The following is a 21,815-nucleotide window of genomic DNA, read 5'->3' on the forward strand; positions in this document are numbered from 1 at the left end:
CATGCCACACTTGGGACAAGACGATGCAGGACTGCGGTTCTGCAGAGTCAATGAACCCCCCGGGGGAAAATGTCAGCCTGTCCCACAGCTGGGACGTCAGACGTTTTGAAGGAAGCGTATTTTCCCGTCAAATCTACATTTTCCATCTCCATGCTGGTGGGCAGGGCTGAGCTGCTGAGTGCCTCTGTGTATATCTGCAAACTACACCTCTCATTTCTCAGAACGTCGCCGGTACAGCATCCCAGCGGCTCATCAGACAGTGGGGTCCGTGATGATTAAATACGAGAACGGCTTCCCCAGGGGTGTGATTATCCCTGGAGAGGCAGCCAGCACACACTGGGCTTTGAAGAACAGCTGAGACAGCGAATCAATTTAGTCGGAAACACAAAACAGACTAACAAGTTACTCCCCACTGTAAAATCAGACACGAGTCTAAATTCTAAAATTGCTCTCAGACCTTGTTTTTCAGTGTGGTATCGTTTTTCCTAAGCTGATTAAATAGAAAACTCCAGAAACATGGCTGGGCGCCTTTGGAGAAACTTTGTGAGCCAGATACCACTGCCAAGAAAAGTATAGAGATCCCACAGGTGAAAAGCAGGCTTTCAAAATTATTGTTAGATTTTCGAAAATTGTAATAGATCACTTGATTTCACTCATTTTGGAAAATCTGTGGGGATGCCAATATAAACTACTCTTTGTTTCTTATGTTTCCTGGTAGTAATGCTTCTGACTAGCAATGGCCTCACTAGTTTCGTATGAAAACTTCTTGAAGTTCATTCCCATGTGGACTGAGGTCAGTGCTCAAACAAGAAAATTAAACAAAGCTGAAGAATTCAGGTGAGAAGAAATAGTTCAGGGACGCTGGAAATCCCACTCGCTCAAGGTCAGTAGGAAATTTGGAAGCAGGAGAGGCAGAGTCCCCAGGGACTGGCCCTGTTCCAGAACCTTCCACCGACACCTGCCAGGCAGCCCTAGTAAGCCCCAGGTGACAGGTGTTGAGGTGGATTCTGCAGGTCCTGGTCTGTAGGTGCCGGGAGCCCCGGTTCTCCACACTTGACGCTTGGGCGGGGCCTGAGGGTCCAGCGGGGCAGCCGTCAGCTCCGCCCGCCTCGGACCCCTCCCTCTCCCTGAACCCTTCCCACCTGCGGCTCCCCGATTTTCCTCTTACCTCTCTGATATCGGTCTCTGCCGGGGAATCTTTTTCCTCCGCACAACAAAAAATGGCACGAAAGCTCTTTCCCGCAGGACGTTCACTGCTGCTCTGGGAGATGTTGTCAGAAATCACGGTGTTTAGGGCACCCACGGGTTCAGGAGGGAAGCCGCTTACAATTGCTGAGCACAGGCGACAGGCCTGGGGCCAGGGCCGTCCTGCTGAGCCAAAGTTATCTCTACGTAGCCAGAAGGTATTCTGACTTGTGCCAGTAAGTTCCAAGGCCACCCAGCACGGTGTCAGAAATGGAAACACCAATGGAATGTCTAAGGGGCCACTGGCCCTGCCCTCAGCGAAGCAAATTCATCAAAAAGGATGCCTCTTCCCAGCAATCACTGTGAGGGGACACTTTGACAGGCAGCGTCAGGCTGCGGAAATGGTGGGGCTGGTGCTTGGGGGCCTCAGAATCCACAGCGTTTGGAGAGGCCGAAACTGGGAGAGATTTGCAGAAAAGGATTGTACAATGGGTGCCCCAGGTCAAATCCTGTTTACAGTACTTAAACATTTTGCCTGTGTTTCCCTGATCCCGAGGACACAGGGAAGGACCACTCCTGGGCTTTCCCTCTCTGCTCTTTGTAGCCTGTTCTCCACGCTGGTTAAAGGCCATCAGGCAGGCCAGGGCCCCCGGTCCCCATGGTTTCCCTCCTGTATCCCGTCATTGCGCTGGGCACAGGGTCAGAGTTCTGCTGGTCTCTCCAGTCACACTGGGAGCTGTTCTGACAGAAGATGCACGCCCGTTTCTCTTAAAACAACAGCAAGAATAAGAACATTAGGAACAGAAGCAGCAACAGCACAACACAGGACTTGCCGGGCACCAGGCAACGCTCTGTGTGTCACATCCTTCGGCTCACGTAATGTTCACCATCTTCTCATCTCCGTAACCAACGAGGGAACCAAAGCCCAGGGGCGTGAAGTAACTGCCCCAGGTCGCCTGACAGTTGGTGGGGAAGCCGGGCTTTCGTCACCGAGTCCAGCCCAGTCCTACGCAGGGGAGGTGCTTAATAGAAGTCTGCACCTGCCTATGGATGGGTGAATGGATGTAGGAATAAGTCAAGATTTGAGACACTTTCAGTCCTAAACAGCTAATTTACTTGTGAACTCTGAAGGGACAGAGTCCACACACGAGTTAGAACAGCCTGCCTCTTGTGAGAGAAAACTGGGGGCAACGCAAAGTGCCAAGTGTCCTGACGTGTCTGTGTGAGCACCATGACGCACCTGGTGCGGAGGCCGGGGCTGATCCCAGGTTGGACCCTTCAAGCTGCCCCAGAGGCTTGGGGGTGATTCAGGGGAGGGCAGACGAAGCCACGAGACCAGAGGCACTCCCGATGCCCTAAACGATCTCTGGATTTGGGCAGATTTAAAAAGGACGCTCCTGCTTTCTCCTCTGCACCGGACTTTCACTCGTCACTGCCCTTGCTCTGCAGTTACTGGTCCAGCCAGGGGACAGAGGACAGCCATTCATCCACACCCCTCCCCAGCCCCTCCCTCCCCCTCCGGCTTCTCCTCTTCAGCCCCAGCTCTCTCCCTCCGAGGGCAAAATCAGACCCACCATCACCTCTCAAGGGACTCTACTGGTCATTCACAATTTCTCTTTGCTCTTCCTCAGGCGATGGATGAGATGCACGGTGGGCAGGGCAGGGGGCGTGAACTGGATGGAGGACACCAGCAGGGCCCACGGGGATGGGCCTGGCTTTGGAGGCTGCCGTCCGGTCTGGAGCTGCCAGCCACATGCGGCCACTGAGTGCCAGAAAAGTGGCCAGGCCATATTGGGATGTAAGCTAAATATACTCCCGAGTTTGAAGATTCACTGCGACAGAAAGAATTGTAAAATACTTCACTGACAGTTGTCATATGCTGACATGATATTTGGAGTATATTAAGTTACAGAAAAGATATTAATATTAATTTCTTCCTGTCTCTTTACTTTTTTACGTGGCTACTAGAACATTTAAACATCCACCTGCGGCTCTCCTTCCATTTCTGCTGCCTGGTGCCGACCTAGAGGGACAGAGAGCCGCCCCACAGCCCAGCTCCTGCATTCGCTCCCCACCTGGCCTTGGGCCAACCTCGCAGGCCACTCTGAGAGTCCATCACGGGTAAAATGAAGATGATACTCAGAGGGTCAGAGCGTGGAGAAGGGCTGAACGCATGAGTGCAGCACATGGAGGACACAATCTCAAGGCCGCTGTGCCATGTGGACAGATGGTCACGGGCAACAGGTGGGCATGGAAGGTTCTGGACAAGCCCCACATCCTAAGGGCAGCGGGGGTGTTGGCTTATGGATCTGGGGCCTGGAAGGTTAAGGGGTCTGCGAGGGAGGAGTTAACAGGACAGAAGCGAATGCCGAAATCTCATGATGGGGAGAGGCCAGGGCAATGGCAGTGCCCACTGAGGGTGAGGGTCAGACTCTGGTGGCAATCACCAGGCAGGGCTGGGGACACTCCTCTCTCTGGCCTCTCAAACCTCCCAGTCACTTCTCGGCTGCATCAAATAACACGGACATTGTGGACTGACGCGTGTTCCCCAAGGAGCCACGTGTCGAAGTCCTAGCCCTCCAGGAATTCGGAATATGGCTGCATTTGAGGGTGGGGTCTTCACAGAGGTGATTAAGGTAAAATGAGGTCACGAGGATGGGCCCTAATCCTACAGGACTGGTGTCCTTATAAGAGGAGATCAGGACACAGACACACACAGAGGGACGACCACTTGAAAACACAGGGAGAAGACGGCCGTCTACACACCAAGGAGCAAGGCCTCAGGAGGACCCAGCCCTGCCGACACCTGGATCTCAGATTCCAGCCTCCAGGACTGAGAGCAAATACACGTCTGTCGTTCAGCCCCTGGGTGTGCGCTGCTTTGTCACAGCAGCCCTGGCAACCACACAGCCACGGCGCGGATGCCTGGAGCACGGCAGGCACTAATAGCATCTGGTGTGTCCAACAGAGAATCACCAGAAAACCCCAACGAGCAAACCCATAGGTCAGAGACTGACAACAGTCAGAGCAACGCCGAACGAGACAGAAGCCCAGCACAGCCTCAGTAAAGGGTGTGGGCACCGTCCTAAGGCCCAGCTGGTTCTCCTGCGGAAGAAGTGCTCCAGCTTCACTCCTGTGCAGACCTGGAAACGAACCCTCCCCTCCAGGAGCCAGAGGGGCCAAGCGTGTCATCCACCTGTGCAGGGTCCCCGGGCTCCCAGGGCTGCCCGGGCACAGCCTGCCCAAGGGCGGGGGCTCTTTGAGAACCATGTGTCCCGGGGACGTGGCAGCTGGGACGTGTCCTTCCCCGGTTCTGCCAAAGGACCATTGTGAAAATGCACTGCCTGACAAGGAGCTGGTAAGTTAGTGAGCTGGGCTTCCTGGAAACCAAATCCACCAGGATGCTCAGAAAAACAGCGAATCGGAGGCCAGCAGGGATTTCTTTATGTCTGTGAATGGGAACTTCCCTGAATGCCACTGGTTCCCCTTGTGGATGGGGCCTCCCTGACCTCCACCACGCACACTCTGCTCTCTGACGGGGCCCCGAGGTCGGGCTCGCAGCTGCATCGCTGCCTGGACGTGCGTCTGTTTCCACATTAACACGCAAGGCTGGAACAGGAACAGAGAAATGCCAGAGCTGTCCCTTCCATCACAGGCTCCTTCCTACATCGTGACACGCCTTCTTCGGGAGGAGAGAGAAGCCAGTGAGAGAGCAGTGGAGCGCCACGGGGAGGAACCTGGCAGCAGGCGGCTGTGTGCTCCTGGCCACCACCACGGCTCCCTCCCCAGCTGGGCCGAGCGCGGGGGTGGGGTGGGGAGTGGGGGAGAGGGCGGCAGAACAGGGGGTCACGACACAGGGCCACTGCCTCCTAACGTCCCCCGCAGGCCTGCGGGTTCCAGGAAGGCAGCAGGCGCGGGCGTGAGGACACGGGGCTGATGGGGGACGCGAGTGGAGAGCCGAGGAGGGCTCTGGGCCCCCTGTGAGGTATGAGGGGAGCCGCAAAGAGGCAGAGCTGGGGAGATGAGTGGGGTGACCGGTCCCTGCAGCCCCCCGTCTGTTAGCAGGTCAGCAGTCAGCCCCCGGACACAGGCAAACGCTTTCTGTCCACTCCCTCGTAAGTGAGAAACAAGCTTCCCAGAGTGACTACAGAAACGTGCAGATGCGAAACTGCAGGGCACGAGCGCATGTGGTTTTTCTCTATTCTGGTTTCAGCTGATGCTCCACGTAACACCACAGGGCAGGGGCCCCCAACCCCCCGGGGCCGCAGACCGGTACCCGTTCGCGCAGCCTGTTAGGAACCGGCCGTACAGCAGCAGGCGAGCGGTGGAGAGCAAGCTTCATCTGCGCCTCCCCTTCGCTCGCATCACCGCCTGAACCCCCCATCCCCCCACCCGCCTCTGTGGAAAAACTGTCTTCCACGAAACCGGTCCCTGGGGCCAAAAAGTTGGGGACCGCTGCCCCAGAGCACTCCGTCCACAAGGCCTCAGATATTTTCTGTCAAGTGACAAACAATTAAAAGAAGACAGCTGTTACTTGTAACAACTCCCTACAGGAGCCAGTGGTCTTCAAGGCCCAATTTCAAAGAAACATCAGCAGAACGTTAAAAATTAGCTTTCAGAAAACAGAAGCGTCACTATGGCTGTACCACCGCTCAGGAATCTGACGTCGGTAAAAGTAAACCAGTGAGAACTACGTTTTGGTGCTTTACAACGTCCAACAACAGGAAAGACACTGCAAGCCACAGAGAGGTTTACAGAAGCAGGCTTGCAAGTCAGTGACGTAAATCAGCAGCGCCTTAACGTACCACGTGCTAACAGGATGGGGCTCTCTGAGAAGAGCTGTTTCTCCACTTTCACTCTGAGCTGAGACTCCATCCTCCTGGTGCAGGTGCCACCAGACCCACGGTCTCTAGCGTAACTGAACACATTCACGGCTCAGTTACTAGTATCTTCACAGGGAGATTACCAGTAACACAGTTCACGCTCGAGTTGTAGAAAACACTGCGTGATTCCCCACTCAACATTCACTAGAACACTTTACACACTTAGAAAATTGGTCCTCCTTTCAACAATGAGAGAATTCCAAATCAATAATAACATTATAAAAAGGTAAACCCCTTCTAGTTGACCTTGGGCCTGACATCATTAGGAAAGAAACTCCGTAACATTGTTTTAGATAAAACAATGTTTTCTCAAAACACTTTGTAAGATAAGATATGAACAAGAACAGTATGTAATCACTGATTTACACGAATGGCTTGAAAGCACATTATGGAAAATTACCCACCTGGCTGATATGGAAATTGAGTCTAAGTACAGATCAGAGAAGGACTCATGGCTGCCAAAGTTCATTATTATTAAATAAAACCCATAGCACAGAACCTCAGCAAAGAGGTCCTGGGGCTCAAATGTAATGTAATTCAATCCGGTGGACATTTACGAAGCACTTCTGTGTGCGTGTGGGCTGGTGGAGGTCCACCCTCAGCACTGTGACATTCTGATGAACTGTCATTTGTCTTGAGTTAAAGGACCAAGGAACTGGAATAATTAACCTTCCCCCACAAATTAGGGTGGATTCACAGTTGTGCGCACAACATCAGGCCTATGTCCTCATAATCTGAAATGACTCTTCGGTGGACAAAGAATGAGGCCAGCAGGTGCCCTGGTGACGGGTCATCGGTTTGAGCGGCTCAGGGGGAAACAGGCTGAGAACCACTTTCCTAGTCACTCTGGGGGAATCAAAGGTGATGCAGAGAATCATCCTCGAACAGGGGAAGCTGATGTCTGTGGAATAAGGGGGAAAGGGGCGAACGCGAGGCTAGAAATACCCAGAAGATTCATTCTGGGTCACTGGAGGGATCTGGATGACTTTTATTTGCGTTTTTCCTGTTTGCTCTCCTGTATCTTCCAAGCTCCCTATGATGAGGGTGTGGGAAGGGATGTCGGGCCGATGGCACCGGCAAGGCCAGTCACAGTGAGATCGTAGTGGGCCTGGAGTCCTGGCCGAAGAATTCGGGTCTTGGACTAGCATTCTAAGCCCTAGAAGTTTCTAAGGTAGGAGGATAACAAGCCAATTGTTTTAGCGGAAAACCCTGGTAGCCACAGGGTACCTGAGGAGGGTTTGTGCGTTTGAAGGATTTTTGAGCCGGCTCACTTTTTACCTTATTTCCCTTCTCGGCACCTAAGTCTCGCTTCCCTGCGTGGTTCCCCATCCTGAGCCTTCGAGGTCTTCAGATGCTGAAAGACAAAGAGAGGCCGTTAGCCTTGAAACTGGTACTTTCAGTTTTCTACGCCAGTTTTCAATCAGGACAATCCCGTTCCACATGCTATACCCATTTCTGAGAAAAGAAAACGAAAGCCCCCAAACTCAAGAGGCACCCAAAGTCTCATGAGTGAGTGTCACTGTCTTCTGAGCCCTGGCAAAAAGCCAGAAAGCAGGACGGCTGCCCAAACCCGGATTCTGTCCAGTGACAAACACTGTTCAGTGTGTTTCCTCATCCATAAAGAAGATGAACTCATCTCCAGGGATCTCAGACTGTGCACAAGTCCAGATGGACAGACGGAGGTACACCTCATGTTCAGTAACAAGAGGAACAGAGATGCAGAAAAGTGCCGACGCTCCTAAAAATAAAAATAAGCTTGATGCTTCGGGAATCCCGTGAGCACAGAAACAGCAAGACCCGACCAAGGGTTGCTTATTGGACAAGCATTCCAAGAAACCGCAGAATTTGTAAGGAAGATAAAGTTGGATTTAAAAAAGCACATGTTCCTCATTTGTATTTTCTAACCTAAACTTTAGCAGCAAATTTATTTTTTTTCCTCCAGAAAGGCACAGAACTGAAGAATTTAGCCAAACTCATTCCACACAGATTCCCTCATCCCACACACATCCCTGGACCTGCCTGAACCACAAGGACCACTTGCACCATCACCGTACACTTGTCAGCTGGCTCCAGGTGACCTGTCTTTAAGGGCCGTCGCAAAATTCAATCATCCACGATGTATCCTTTTCAAAGAACATGTGAGTAGTAGCTCCCTGCTGAACAAGGAGTGGCTCTCCTTGAAAGGCAACAAAATGAATCGTCTTCTAAAAATGGGAAGGGTTTCTAAGATATTACACATGCCTGACAAAAGGCAAGTTTTGTTTCCCCAAAGGCGCTCTTTTGCAAAGAAGGAATTGCCCAGTATCTGAATTTCCCCAAAGTCTCCCACATCACGGGGTGACCCCTCAGTGACTACGAAGGATACCCATGCCCTTCCCCAGGCAAATTGGTGAGAAAGGGAGTGATGGCGTCTTAGAGCATCACCTCCCAGTGTGTGGGATACAGTGAGCTGGTGGAGACCAAGCACCTGGGGAGTGGAAGCCCTTCCCGCCTTTGTATTTTGTAAATGGAAACTGGACCAGAGCCCCACGCAGAGGGAGATTTAGTTAAAAAGTGCTGTACTTCAAACGACTTGGATCGAAGTGGGGATTATGTGCTCTGGTGAATCAAAGACATGGTTCTAGTGGTGATAAAAACACTGCTGACTTAGAAGAATTATGTGAATACATCATGTATCATGACATGAAGGTGAAAAAAACCAATACTTTAACGTGTATGCTTTTACATGGTGACTATAGTTAACGATACTGTACTGTACACCGGCAGACCTCGTTTTATTGTGCTTCGCTTTATTGCTCTTTGTGGATATTGCATATTTTATAAATTGAAGGTCTGTGGAAACCCTGCATTGTCAGATGGTGGTTAGCATTTTTTAGCAATGAAGCATTTTAAATTAAAAAATAAAATCTATGCTTAAAAAAATAATAAAATGGGGGCTTCCCTGGTGGCACAGTGGTTGCGAGTCTGCCCGCTAATGCAGGGGACATGGGTTTGAGCCCTGGTCTGGGAGGATCCCACATGCCGCGGAGCAACTAGGCCCGTGAGCCACAACTACTGAGCCTGCATGTCTGGAGCCTGTGCTCTGCAACAAGAGAGGCCGCGATAGTGAGAGGCCCACGCACCGCGATGAAGAGTGGCCCCTGCTTGCCACAACTAGAGAAAGCCCTTGCACAGAAACGAAGACCCAACAGAGCAAAAATTAATTAATTAATTAATAAACTCCTACCCCCAACATCTTCTAAAAATAAATTAATTATAATTAAATAAAATAAAATGTATGCTTTTAAAAATGCAAGTCGACCTTTGCAGATAATTTCAGTATTCAGTGCAATTCTATCATCCACCTTCCCAATTTACTTACATGGGACCACCCCCTAAAAAACCTCTTTGGGGTAACCTCACTGGGAAAATGGAGGTTTGGGGGCACATATGGTAGTTTACTTGATAAGAGTGGGCACAAAAAGGTAAAGAGGGGACTTGTTTTTGTCCTCTTGGGGTCTGAACTGCAGTTGGAGAACATGACTGCATGTTCTCTGTGCAGGACAACGGTCTGAACTCCGGGAGTAGAGGGGGTCACTCTGAACTGCGATCTCTCTGTGGTCCCATGTGGGGTTCTGAGGAAGTACTGATAACTTGCACTGCGTATGTAATACACAGAATAACAATGCATCAAACATCCCTGTTTAAGAAATAAGAATTGGTGTATTTGATAGGGGAAAGATAAATTAGGAGGTTGGGATTAGCATATACATACTACTATATCTAAAACAGATAACCAACAAGGATGTACTGTATAGCACAGGGAACTCTACTCAATATTTTGCAATAACTATAAGGGAAAAGAATCTGGAAAAAAATATATGTACATATAAAACTGAATCACTGTGCTGTACATCTGAAACTAACACAACGTTGTAAATCAACTATACTCCAATAAAAATATATATATAAATAAAATAAAAGTTACCTCCAAAAAAAAAAAAAAAAGAATTGGTGTATTTGAAACTAAACACAGGCAAAAACAGATAACTTCTTTTCAAGTTCACAGCTTGGACTCTTGGGGTTTTCCAGCCCCGACACAGAGAAGCGAACGCTACCACCTCTGTTCTCACCTGGACAGTAACTCAAGCCCAGCATCCCTTACCTCCTCCCGTTTCCATCTTATTCTCACCCTCCTCAGTCACCTCCCCCGCATGTATTAGGCAAATCCAAACACAATGGTCCCCCCTTCCAGAAAACAAATCTCTAAGGATTTAACCTAAATCAAAATAGTGTGGGACGTGTGAATATTCGGGGGGGTTGCTTGTGGACAAAAGGAGAGCTGATTTTGGAGCAAGGGCTTTGAGGCACAGCTGATCTAATCACAAGTTGCGTGCCCTGCTCCTTGGAGAGGGGACGCGTCTTCCAAGCCAGTGTGTTCTGATCAGAACTTTATCACGCCTCAAAGCGCAACTTGAGGGTATACTTGGGAAGACTGTTCATGAACTATTTTAATCACTATTAAAAAAACTCAAGACTACTGGTCACAGAATAGATTGAAATAACAAAAGTCAGGGTCAGACTTTTGAGTGTGTACAGACTTTTTTTCCCTCCTGTCTCAGATTAACAGAATGAGAATTTATATGTGTCATTTCGAGTAGGCAGATTCTAGCCTTAAATGCACAATTTGCGCACCAGCAGGAAAAGAAAGACAAGAAAATCAAAGTGACAATTCTCAGATTAGGGCCCCTCATTAGAGGGATCGTCAGTCCTTGAGGTGTATGCCACAGGCCTGTGGTGAAAATGATGGGCAGTGGACTTGTTTGGGGGTAACTCTGCCCCATTCCGCCGTGGAGAGACGGGAGGGTTGCGTTACGGAAAGAAGGCTGCCCTGGCAGCTGGCCTCCACAGCAAGCTGAAAAGAACCTTCTGCAGACAGAAGAGTTGGACATTTGGAGGTCATCTTCATTTCATTTTTTGCAATTAGTCAAATAGAGAGAGCACGAGGAAACTTCATGTGGAATGCTCCTGGAACTCAGGTTGACTCTGAAGCATCTCCAGGTTATTAAGAAGCTTTTCGTGAAATAATAAGACAGGAGATTGGTGGAAGGGGAAGTGGAGGGCCAGGGCTGGGAGCCTTTAGGATAGACTAGGTTATATCGGGCCTGCCCCATACTCCTTAGGTTGACATTCAATCCCAGATGTGATTTCGAAACAGCCACTGGGATTATTGAAAATTTCCATGTTTTCGTGACCATCCATACTTTGTGTTATTGGCGCGGGGCGGGGGTGGGCAGTAAAAATTAAGCACGTGAGTGCGGGTTAGTAACCCGGGTTCACCGGAACGCAATCCAGTCTCAGCGGCTTGGATCTGTTTTCAACAATGTGCTCCTAATGCAGCTAAGGCCACTCGCATCACTTTGGTGGACACTGTGAAGGAGTCACAGATAAAACCCACGTTGCGTGGAGAGGAGTGTGTGTGAATGGGGAAGCTGAAATGCTGGGGGCATGGGGGTGAAAACACCTTGCTCTGAGCATTTTAACCACCTGCTTTCTACTGGAAGTCCCGACTTCTAGAGTGAACACGGCAGATGAGACCTCGGCCCCAATCCAGGCTCCTGTGGGGTGACCTGGGGCAAGTCACTCCACTTCTCTGAACCTCAGTTTCCTGTCAAGCGGAAGCAATAAAAGCTCCTTCACTGTGCTGGCTGCGGTGAGAATGAAGTAGGGGCTGGTCAGAGTTGGTTGGGGTCAGGGTTAGGGCCTGGGTTGGGGTCAGGGTTGGGGGTCAGGGTTGGGGTCAAGGTTGGGGTCAGTGTTGGGGTCAAGGTTGGGGTCAGGGTTGGGGTCAAGGTTGGGGTCAGGGTGAGCTCTAGGGCTGACGGCTCCTGCCTTTCTCGTCCCTTGCACAGGGTGCCCAGGGTGGGTGGTGATCAGCTGAGAAAACATCTTCTAGCCGTCTAGCTATCTATGATTGCACACCTATTGCAGAGACCTTTACGTGGGTTCCCCTATGTGTGGACATCCGCTCTTAAACTCCCAGGTCAAGAGAGGAGAAAGGGGTGAGCACACCGGTGCCTGAGAAGCCCAGAGGTGATGTCCTACACGAGCCCATGAGCAACCGCACAGGAAGCAGCGTGACTTCTCCTGTCTCCAGACTAGAGTGGGTGGGGGATGGGCGGCGAGAAGGGAAAAGTGAGGCGGAGACTCGAGACCCGTCGGAGGCTGCAGACACTAACAGGCTAAGCTGCCTATTTCTCCAGTACCTTTGGGTGCATTTTCACAGGCAACGGGATTATCGTGAAATCTCTGCCTCAGTAGGTTTATTGTGGGAGAGAGAAGGCCTCAATTCAAGTCTCCCTAGATAGAGCTGTAGCCCCCAGAGCATCCTACCGCCTCCCAAAACCCTCGGAAATGGGAGGGGATCACCGTGGGCAGTGCTGACCTCTGGGCTGGGAGGAGCGTCAGGGCGGTAACCCGCGTGGTCACACGCGTGATGGGGCGGGGTTCCTCGTGGTGTCTGCACTCGCATTAGGAACCAACCTGTCTGGTTGTATTTATGTCCATGTTCCAGGAAACGGTCACAGGTGTACTTTTCTCACAGACTTATAATTCTTCAGGCTTTGGTTTCATAAGATTCTGCAGATCGTACAAGAGTTTTGTTTTTTATTTTTCGTGCTCAGCGTCCGTGTTCCTAAAAGCAACCCTAAAATTGATGTTTTTATGGAGATACGGGGTTAGTTTATCCCTTAGTTACGGAATTATAGGAATAACCCTGTATGCTTTATTCCCATTTTACAGTTGAGAAAGTAAAGTTTAGAAGACTCATCTAGGTAGGAATATAACACCGCCTCTAGGAATATATCATAGGTAAAAATAGGGATCAGCTGGACGTTTTTTACATTATGAGTATGTCTTACGTGGAAACAAGTGTTCCAGTAGGTCTAAGATGTCACCCATTTCTAGATTATTAATCAACATGATAAAGAGAAGGCTTTGCTCTAACAAGCACCCTTGAGAAAACAGCTGCACTACAATAACTTATTCTTCATAAACACCTGTACGTGGATACACAAGTTTAATAAGGAAAATGACAGCGACTCTCTTAATTTCCTGCCTCATGTCTTGCCATAACAGCTGGTGAAAAGTGTATGCAAGGAATTATTTGGGTTTTAATTCCATGCCTGCCAATTACTATTTACTGAAGAGCTTAGAAATTTAGTTCTCCGAGCTTCTGACTTCTCATCTGTAAAATCGGATGCTAATACCTGCAGTGCGTTCATTCCTACTGAGGCATTCAATAAGGTAACAGACTCGAAATCCCCTGGCCCCTGACAACCCATTCACAACATAAGGGCCTTCTCTTCCCTTCCTTAGAGAATGGCTTGTATGTTACTTAAGGCACCGACCGCAGAATGAGACGAATAAGGAGTTAATTATGATCCCGAAGGGCTGATCATCCACAGATATCGTAACTGTCAAAGTTCAACTTTCTTGTAATAAAAATGTTCAGTGAATATATTGCTTCATGATCAGTAGAGAGCCAGAGGGCAATCTGTCTTTCTCATCTGTCTCGGGTGCAATTTTTCATGTACAGTAGCTTAGAGTAATTTTTTTCTCTGTCCTGTTTGCACTTGTGTATGTGTGAATATTGACAGTACAAACACCAGCGGGATGGCATCTGTGGGGAGGGGCTGAGAAGGATCCAGGGGCTGAGGTCACCCTGGGTCACAGAGACGGGTCAGGTGAGAAACCGCAGGAGCATTGAGCCCATGGTCAGTGTTTTAACATCTACCCACTGAATCCATGTACAGTCATCCCAGACAAGAGGTGGATTAATGGGTACTTTTGGCAGCAGAATTAAAATTCTGCTACTACCAGGGCGGTAACTTTTGCTTCTCTGCTTTTGCAAATCACTAAAGCAATGTTTTCAAAATTCCATGTACTTTGCCATTAACCCTTAACGGAGCCGTAGCTTTTCACCAGGCTTTAAGGGTAAATGAACTTCACTGTTATTACTACTGTTACACTTTGTACTTAACCCCTTAGCTGGACCCAAACGGCTCTCAGCCTCTAGTTACTGGTGAATTACATGCTGAAGGGGCTCCGTGGGACCTTGGGGATGAAATATACCAACTGCCAGGGTCGGCTGAGGAACCACCAGGCACTTATGAGCATGGTTTATGTTTGGAGGTGGCCTAACCATACCTTCTAGAAGAATGAACAGTAAGACAGAGACGCTTGGGGATGTGCACCAGCCAGAAAGGGCTGCTTTAACCTCTGAGCTGAGGGGAACCTGGAGAGTTTGACTGATCGAGGGAGTGAGACAGGGTGTCCCCGGAATGGAATAACTGAACAAGGTAATGAAACAGGAGATGGTGAACATTCCAAAGGGGCACCCTCATTTCCTTCCTGGGAGCCACTAAATGCAAGACCGAATGAACCTGCTGCTGAGCTGCTGAAGGGCACTACCTCCCCACCCCCCACCCCCCGACCAGCCAGGGAACCCAAGGCTGGTGGCAGATGGCTTCCTCCAGGCCGCCCTTCCGCGGCGGGTATGGTTTGTCACAGGGTGTGGACCCTGCCCATCCTCCCCGCAGAGACCAAACTGATACCACCAGCCCTAAAAGGCAGGCGGGGGCAGCACAGAGCTGGAAGGACAGACAGTGGGACTCTGCTGCTTTGCCTTTAAACAAAACCCAGAGAGCAAATGTGGAAGAGCAAGGAACTCACATATAAAACAAGGACCTGAGAGAGAAGCCTGAGACTAAATGAAAGACCATCCCTTCAGCCTCCTCACTGTTTCTCTCCCTCTTCCTCCCCCACCCGCCTCTATTCTTCTGCCTCTTTCTCCACCAGGGCCCAAGCGTTTACGCCTGGTTTCTGTAGACAATCATTTTTATTTCTCACGTCAAAAACGTTCTTGTAACACTCTGTGTTCAGAACATAGTAAACAGCTACCAACATCACCAAAGCAACCACCCCCAAAATAAACACACATACACGCATGTGCACAAGACAAAAAGAAAGACCATTTTACGGCTGGAACAGGGTGTGGGAAGCTTAAGAAGCCACACCGAGTTTCAGGAACGCATGTGACAGCTGACCTCGGAGAGCCTCAGGCTCTCCCCAAGCTCCCTCCCACCCTCTGGCTTACAGCACACAGACCACCCACGTCACACGTCACAGTTCACCGGTTGGTCGGTCGGTCGATATGGCCAACTCGACATTGAACCTGAAGAAAGAGTCTGCTTTCCTGTCCCACCCAATGTACCTCACAGACCTTATCACAGTTCTCTGAAAGCAAACCACCCCTTCCCCACGTGAGGACACAGTGCAGAGATGCTGGCTGTGATCCAGGAACTGGGTTCCCACCAGACACTGAATCTGCCGGCACCTGATCTTGGACTCGCACCTCCAGAACTGTGAGAAATCAATGTCTGCTATTTACAAGCCCCCGGTCTGTGGTTTTCTGTTACAGCAGCCTGAGTGGCCTAAGACAGCTCATAATGCGCTGAGAAGGACGGGGTAGAAGTTCACTTCAGAAGTCTATGTCTATCCTAGAAAAAGCTTCTCCAAGACAGTGAGGTGGGATCTGGCCCCCCAACAGTCCTCAGGACCCCAAACTGCGCTGGTGTCCTGACGGCGTTTACAAACAGACCCAAACACCCAATCTGGACTCACACGGAAAGCGTCAGAAGAAATCAGCCTCTAGATTTTGGGGGCCGGGAATTTTTGCTTTGGGTTATCACATAATATTCATAAGCTAGTTATCACCATCCTTTGTTTTCCCCAGGCTTATCAGATTTACAGTGCAGAAGAACACTGCCTAAAAGTTGTCAAAAATCATTTAGAAAGAAAATTACAGAACTGCAGATGGATGGGGTTGGTTGGAGTCTGGCTGTGGTCCCTTGAGCCTGGTCCTCGGGGCATCAGCTGGCTTTGTAGATAAAGCCATTACCAAAATGGGCAGCAAATGACGTTCTGGAGTTCCGGTCCGGGCTTCACCTGCTTTGAGGGATGAATGAACGCCCCCTGCCTCTTTCCTCTCTGCGTTTCTATACCTGCCTCCCCGGGGTCTCCATCACGTACCCTAGAACATCTGTAATTAGTCACAAAACCCACACCAGCTCTGTGCAGAAAACTCCAGAGAGAGTGGCTGGGAAGGTTAATCTAAGAAAAGGACAGGGAAATAGTGGGACCTGAACCACGCTCAGAGCCCCGCTGGATTATGGGCAGTACGGTAACTACGGGCAGCTCCCTGGAAAGAGGTCAGGAGCAAACTCTGGACTGAGTCCAGGGCACATTTTTCAGACTCTCCCTCAGCACAAGTCATGAAAGCAAATGAAGTTAGGTCTCAGAGATTTCGGACTCTGTGATGACTGTACCACGTGAGCCCACACGGAAATGACACCTGGGACCTTTTCTACCTTCATGAACAAATGTGTGTTCGGTTTTTTTTTTTTGCGGTACGCGGGCCTCTCACTGCCGTGGCCCCTCCTGCCGCGGAGCACAGGAGGCTCAGCGACCACGGCTCACAGGCCCAGCCGCTCCGCGGCATGTGGGATCTTCCCGGACCGGGGCACGAACCCACGCCCCCCCCATCGGCAGGCAGACCCCCAACCACTGCGTCACCAGGGAAGCCCCAAATGTGGTTTTTAAAAAAAGGGTGTGAGGGCTTCCCTGGTGGCACAGTGGTTAAGAATCTGCCTGCCAATGCAGGGGACACGGGTTCTAGCCCTGGTCCGGGAAGATCCCACATGCCGCGGAGCAACTAAGCCCGTGTGCCACAACTACTGAGCCTGCTCTCTAGAGCCCACGAGCCACAACTACTGAGCCCACGTGCCACAAATACTGAGCCTATCCTCTAGAGCCTGCGAGCCACAACTACTGAGCCTGCGCTCCTAGAGCCCATGCTCCGCAACAAGAGAAGCCACTGCAATGAGAAGCCCGTGCATCACAACGAAAAGTAGCCCCCGCTCGCTGCAACTAGAGGAAGCCCGTGCGCAGCAACAAAGACCCAACGCTGGCAAAAATAAATAAAATTTTTTTTAAAAAAAGGGTGTGAAAATTTGTCCAGGTTTTAACCTACCTTCACATTAAAATTTACTTTAATTTCCCATCCCACATTTTATTTTGGTGTTACTAATCCTATGTAAAAAATACCTGTGTAAATAGTGTTAGGACTACTATGTAATGTGGCTTTAAACACGGCATTTCACTGCCTTTTCAGAAAGGCTGTTTGCCAGGTCAGCACCTCTATGTCCTCCTTCCTTTCACATAACAATTTCCAAACAACGTCTGAAATGAATCAGGCTAGCTTTTTTTTTTTTGCTGAGCCACACAGCATGAGGGATCTTAGTTCCCCAACCGGGGAACAAACCCAGGCTCCTTGAAGTGGAAGGGCAGAGTCTTAACCACTGGACCGCCAAGGAAATTCCAGGCTAGCTTTTAATATCTGGTTTAAAGACTTCTCTCTTCAAAAATAAGTCTCGGGGCTTCCCTGGTGGCGCAGTGGTTGAGAGTCCGCCTGCCGATGCAGGGGACACGGGTTTGTACCCTGGTCTGGGAAGATCCCACATGCCACGGAGCAGCTGGGCCCGTGAGCCATGGCCGCTGAGCCTGCGCGTCCGGAGCCTGTGCTCCGCAACGGGAGAGGCCACAACGGTGAGAGGCCCGCGTACCACAAAAAAAAAAAAATAATAAGTCTTGACATACAGAGATAATGACGGAATAAAAGAATCATCGTCTGCCTTTTAAAAGGGACAGCGCCTTCCCTAGAGCTGTATAAAACGATGCATCGAAGGTAGAGATGCATTAGGCCTGACTCTGAATATATTTTATCCTCTTTCTATTTCTAGGAAGACAACGGCAGCTGGGGATTCCACGTCATAAATCCCTGGTCTCAGCTAGTCCAAGGCTATCACGTTTTCACACATCCGAAAGAACCAGAATGAAAACAACCAAAGCACACCCTGCCCTCCTACCACATCAAGAGAAACCTAGCTCCTAAAATATGAGAGTCATTTTTGTTTATTTTATTAAGTTCCTGCTTTATCTGGTCTTGTACGGCAACCCAGGGAGCTGAATAAATCATGTCCCACGTTCTCCTGGGTGCTGAAGAACAGACTGGGGCAAATGACTTCGGCAAAATTCAGACCCTCACGTCCATCAGCTGGATGGTGATGATTAGGGTCAGTGGAAGCAGCCATCTAGGGGTGCAGCAAACAGCACCCCTGAGCGCCACGCAGATGACGTGAGGCGAGGGAAACCTATTCACCTGTCCCAGAACGTAAGTGCAGAATGGAACATTTAACCCCTTATAAACTGAACGTGATCGAAACCAGGGAACAGAGCTACTGCTGTGAAAAGCCATGTGGGGAAGGTGGGCATCCTGGAAACAGGGTGAGGGAACTGCCCTGAAGGAGCCATCCATCCTAACCCTAACCCCAGCCAGGAATTCCGGGAAGAGCCCAGAGAATTCCCAGACAGGCTGCAGGGGAGGCACAGGGCTGCTGGGGGGATTAGAAGCAGCTACTGGGTCCCCCCGCCCTGCCAGCACAGCCCCCTCATCGGGAAACCTGAGTTTTGTTTATACATCTAGCAGCGTGTTCAGCAAATGTTGGGCCTTGGGAAGCCTATCTGTGGATCCCTGAGCTCCCTAATAATACCATACAGCACTTTCAGGGCCCCAGACGCGTCTGTTTTATGTGGGTGCATCGGAAAGGCACGGTGTGGCCTTCTACCCATCCTAGAGAATGAGAGAATTTTAAAGAATCAATTGTGCGTTTGCTCTATTTGGGAAGCCTGCCACACAGCTCTGTGTTTTTTGCTTTCAAAGCAAGTTTAGCAAAAATGTTAGGTTCCAACTAACCAAGAAACCAGGATGGAGGCGATGCATATCCCTAAATATTCCTTGTCAGATATGCTAGCGCTCACAGGCAGGAAAGAAAATGTCACCCTCTAAATGGAGTATCAAAAACAAACGATAATACAGTGTGAAGTAAGCCAGAAAGAAAAACAAATACCGTATGCTAACACATATATATGGAATCTAAAAAAAAAGGTTCTGAAGAACCTAGGGGCAGGACAGGAATAAAGACGCAGACGTAGAGAATGGACTTGAGGATATGGGGAGGGGGAAGGGTAAGCTGGGACGAAATGAGAGAGTGGCATGGACATATATACACTACCAAACGTAAAGTAGATAGCTAGTGGGAAGCAGCCGCATAGCACAGGGAGATCAGCTCGGTGCTTTGTGACCACCTAGAGGGGTGGGATAGGGAGGGTGGGAGGGAGGGAGACGCAAGAGGGAGGAGATATGGGGATATACGTATATACATATAACTGATTCACTTTGTTATACAGCAGAAACTAACACACCATTGTAAAGCAATTATACTCCAATAAAGATGTTAAAAAAGAAAATCCGCCTGCCAAATGCAGGGGCACGGGTTCAAGCCCTGGTCCGGGAAGATCCCACATGCCGCAGAACAACTAAGCTCCGTGTGCCACAACTACTGAAGCCAGCGCACCTAGAGCCCGTGCTCCACAAGAGAAGCCACCACAATGAGAAGACTGCGCACCACAACGAAGAGTAGCCCCCGCTCGCCGCAACTAGCGAAAGCCGGCACGCAGCAACGAAGACCCAATGCAGCCAAACATAAAAATTAATTAATTAAAAAATAATAAAAAAATAAGAACATATCATCAGTATAGAACGTTATTTTCCATGAGTCATTCTTCAAACATAAAGTCAGTTTATCAGTGAAATATAGTTTCTTGATCGTGTTAAAGTGGATGTCTGTGAGCACGGGCAGGTGCGTTCAGGTAAATCTGTGTCACCAAGACACACATCGGGCACTCCGCACGCATTTCTGTCTTTCACTGAGCAGTGGGCCTCATCACTTGGAGCTCATTAGGCTACACACTCGTGGGCCTGGGCCCCGAGGTTGTGGTGTGGTGTCCAGAGCCCCGGGCCTAGGACTCTGCATTTAATGAGTATTCTGGACAACACGCATGCAGGTGGCTGGCAGACCACCAGGGGATCGTTAGGCGCCATCCCAGTCCACAGCCCCGTGGAAGGCTCGGAGCCAGGCACTGGCCACGGCAGACACTTCGCTGGGGCGCTGGGTATCCTGCCCCCCAGCCAATCCCGGCCCTGCAGCCGTCTGCACTGATTCGGGCAGGTATCCAATCAGACTCCGGATGGAGGTGAGTACCATCTAGCTTTCCTTCCTCGCTGGTTAGTCTGGTGGCTGGTGTAGGCGAGGCCGAGGAACTTTCTGCTCCTGGGGCTGCGGTGACAGACGCTGCTAACTGCAGGGGCGGGTCGGATGTGGCCTGCAGGGAGATCCTCTGTCGCCTGACACCCCAAAAGGCGGGGCCGACACTTGTGGGCGCTGCTATCAGTGGTGAACAAGGCCAGCACAAGCGCTCTCTTTACTCAAAACATCGAGGATGGGGCCACCAGGCTCCCCACCCTCTGACAAAAATCAAACCCTCACCTGCTTCCACCCTCCTGCCCCCAGGTCCCATGAAACAAAGGGAAATCTGACTGCAGGAGTCACTCTCTGAAATAAACATTTCAGAAAACCAAATGACAGTGAGCCATGTCACCCCAGTGGCTCTACCTGCCTCTCCAGCCATGACTCATAGGAAGCCTCAGTCCAGCCGGGGAGCCGCTGGTCATAGGGCCGGGCAGACCCCAGGGGCCCCCGAGCTGAGCTGCAGCCCTCACCAGCGGGGACCCTGGGCTGCCACGGAACCCTCAGTACTCAGATGTCGCCTGCAGAGCGCAGGGCATGGCCTGGCACTCCCTGCAGGTCACTCAGAGCTGCCGTCAGCGTGGTCAGCACTGAATGTTGACCACCGATCAGAGCAAAACCTGATGTAAAATGCAACCAAGTCAACTCACTTTCAGAAGAAGCATCAACACCAGTCTCTGTTTTCTAGATGGTTTTAACAGTGGGGAGGTATAAACCAAACCCAAGCCTAATTACTACGTAGCCAGAATCAGCATGATGTTAAAAACCCATGTGTTCAGTAAAACATACTGAATGGCTCTTGCAACTCTTTTTGCATTTCAAAATTTACAACACATACCAAGGAAAACAACTGCCAAGGGGCTCTGAGCAGAAACTCATTTCCTGTAAAAAGCTGCGGTTTGGGGCCTCAGAGAAGCTCCCTCACACTCTGGAGGGCGTCACCCCCCTCATCACCAGCTATCAGCCACTGACCCCTTTTCAAAACCAGCATCAGTTTTGATGTGAGGCATCACATCACCACTAAAAGAAACGCCGTTCTTGCGTATTTTCATAGCAATTCTTTCCTTTAAAAAGGAGCTCATTTTAAAACAAAAGCCCCTGGGCTTCCCTGGTGGCGCAGTGGTTAAGAATCCTCCTGCCAATGCAGGGCACACGGGTTCCAGCCCTGGTCCAGGAAGATCCCACATGCCGCAGAGCAAGTAAGCCTGTGCGCCACAACTACTGAGCCTGCGCTCTAGAGCCCGCGAGCCACAACTACTGAGCCCATGTGGCACAACTACTGAAGCCCACGTGCCTAGAGCCCGTGCTCCGCAACAAGAGAAGCCACCGCAATGAGAAGCCCGCGCACCGCAACAAAGAGTAGCCCCCGCTCGCCGCAACTAGAGAAAGCCCGCGCTCAGCAACGAGGACCCAGTGCAGCCAAAAATAAAAATAATAATAATAATAAAAAGCCCCTGGTTTCTGATTGGTCCCCAGCACTCGTGACCAGCTTGGGGACAAG

The 21,815-nt window shown here is 50.3% G+C and overlaps 1 protein-coding gene across 2 annotated transcripts in view; it reads right to left on the reverse strand.

Annotated features, from left to right (window-relative positions):
• MBP (myelin basic protein) overlaps positions 1-21,815 on the reverse strand; it is a 109,362-nt gene that overhangs the window by 78,190 nt on the left and 9,357 nt on the right. For both annotated transcript variants that reach the window (XM_022560016.3, XM_089895347.1), the window contains exon 2: positions 7,347-7,422. In XM_022560016.3, the coding sequence (XP_022415724.1) occupies positions 7,347-7,397 (51 nt within the window). In that variant the 5' untranslated portion in view covers positions 7,398-7,422. The remainder of the gene's footprint in view (positions 1-7,346; positions 7,423-21,815) is intronic.

This window comes from Delphinapterus leucas, chromosome 14 (genome assembly GCF_059928025.1).
Source record: "Delphinapterus leucas isolate spDelLeu-1000000601 "Yukka" chromosome 14, BTC_Dleu_Yukka2, whole genome shotgun sequence".
NCBI lineage: Eukaryota > Metazoa > Chordata > Mammalia > Artiodactyla > Monodontidae > Delphinapterus > Delphinapterus leucas.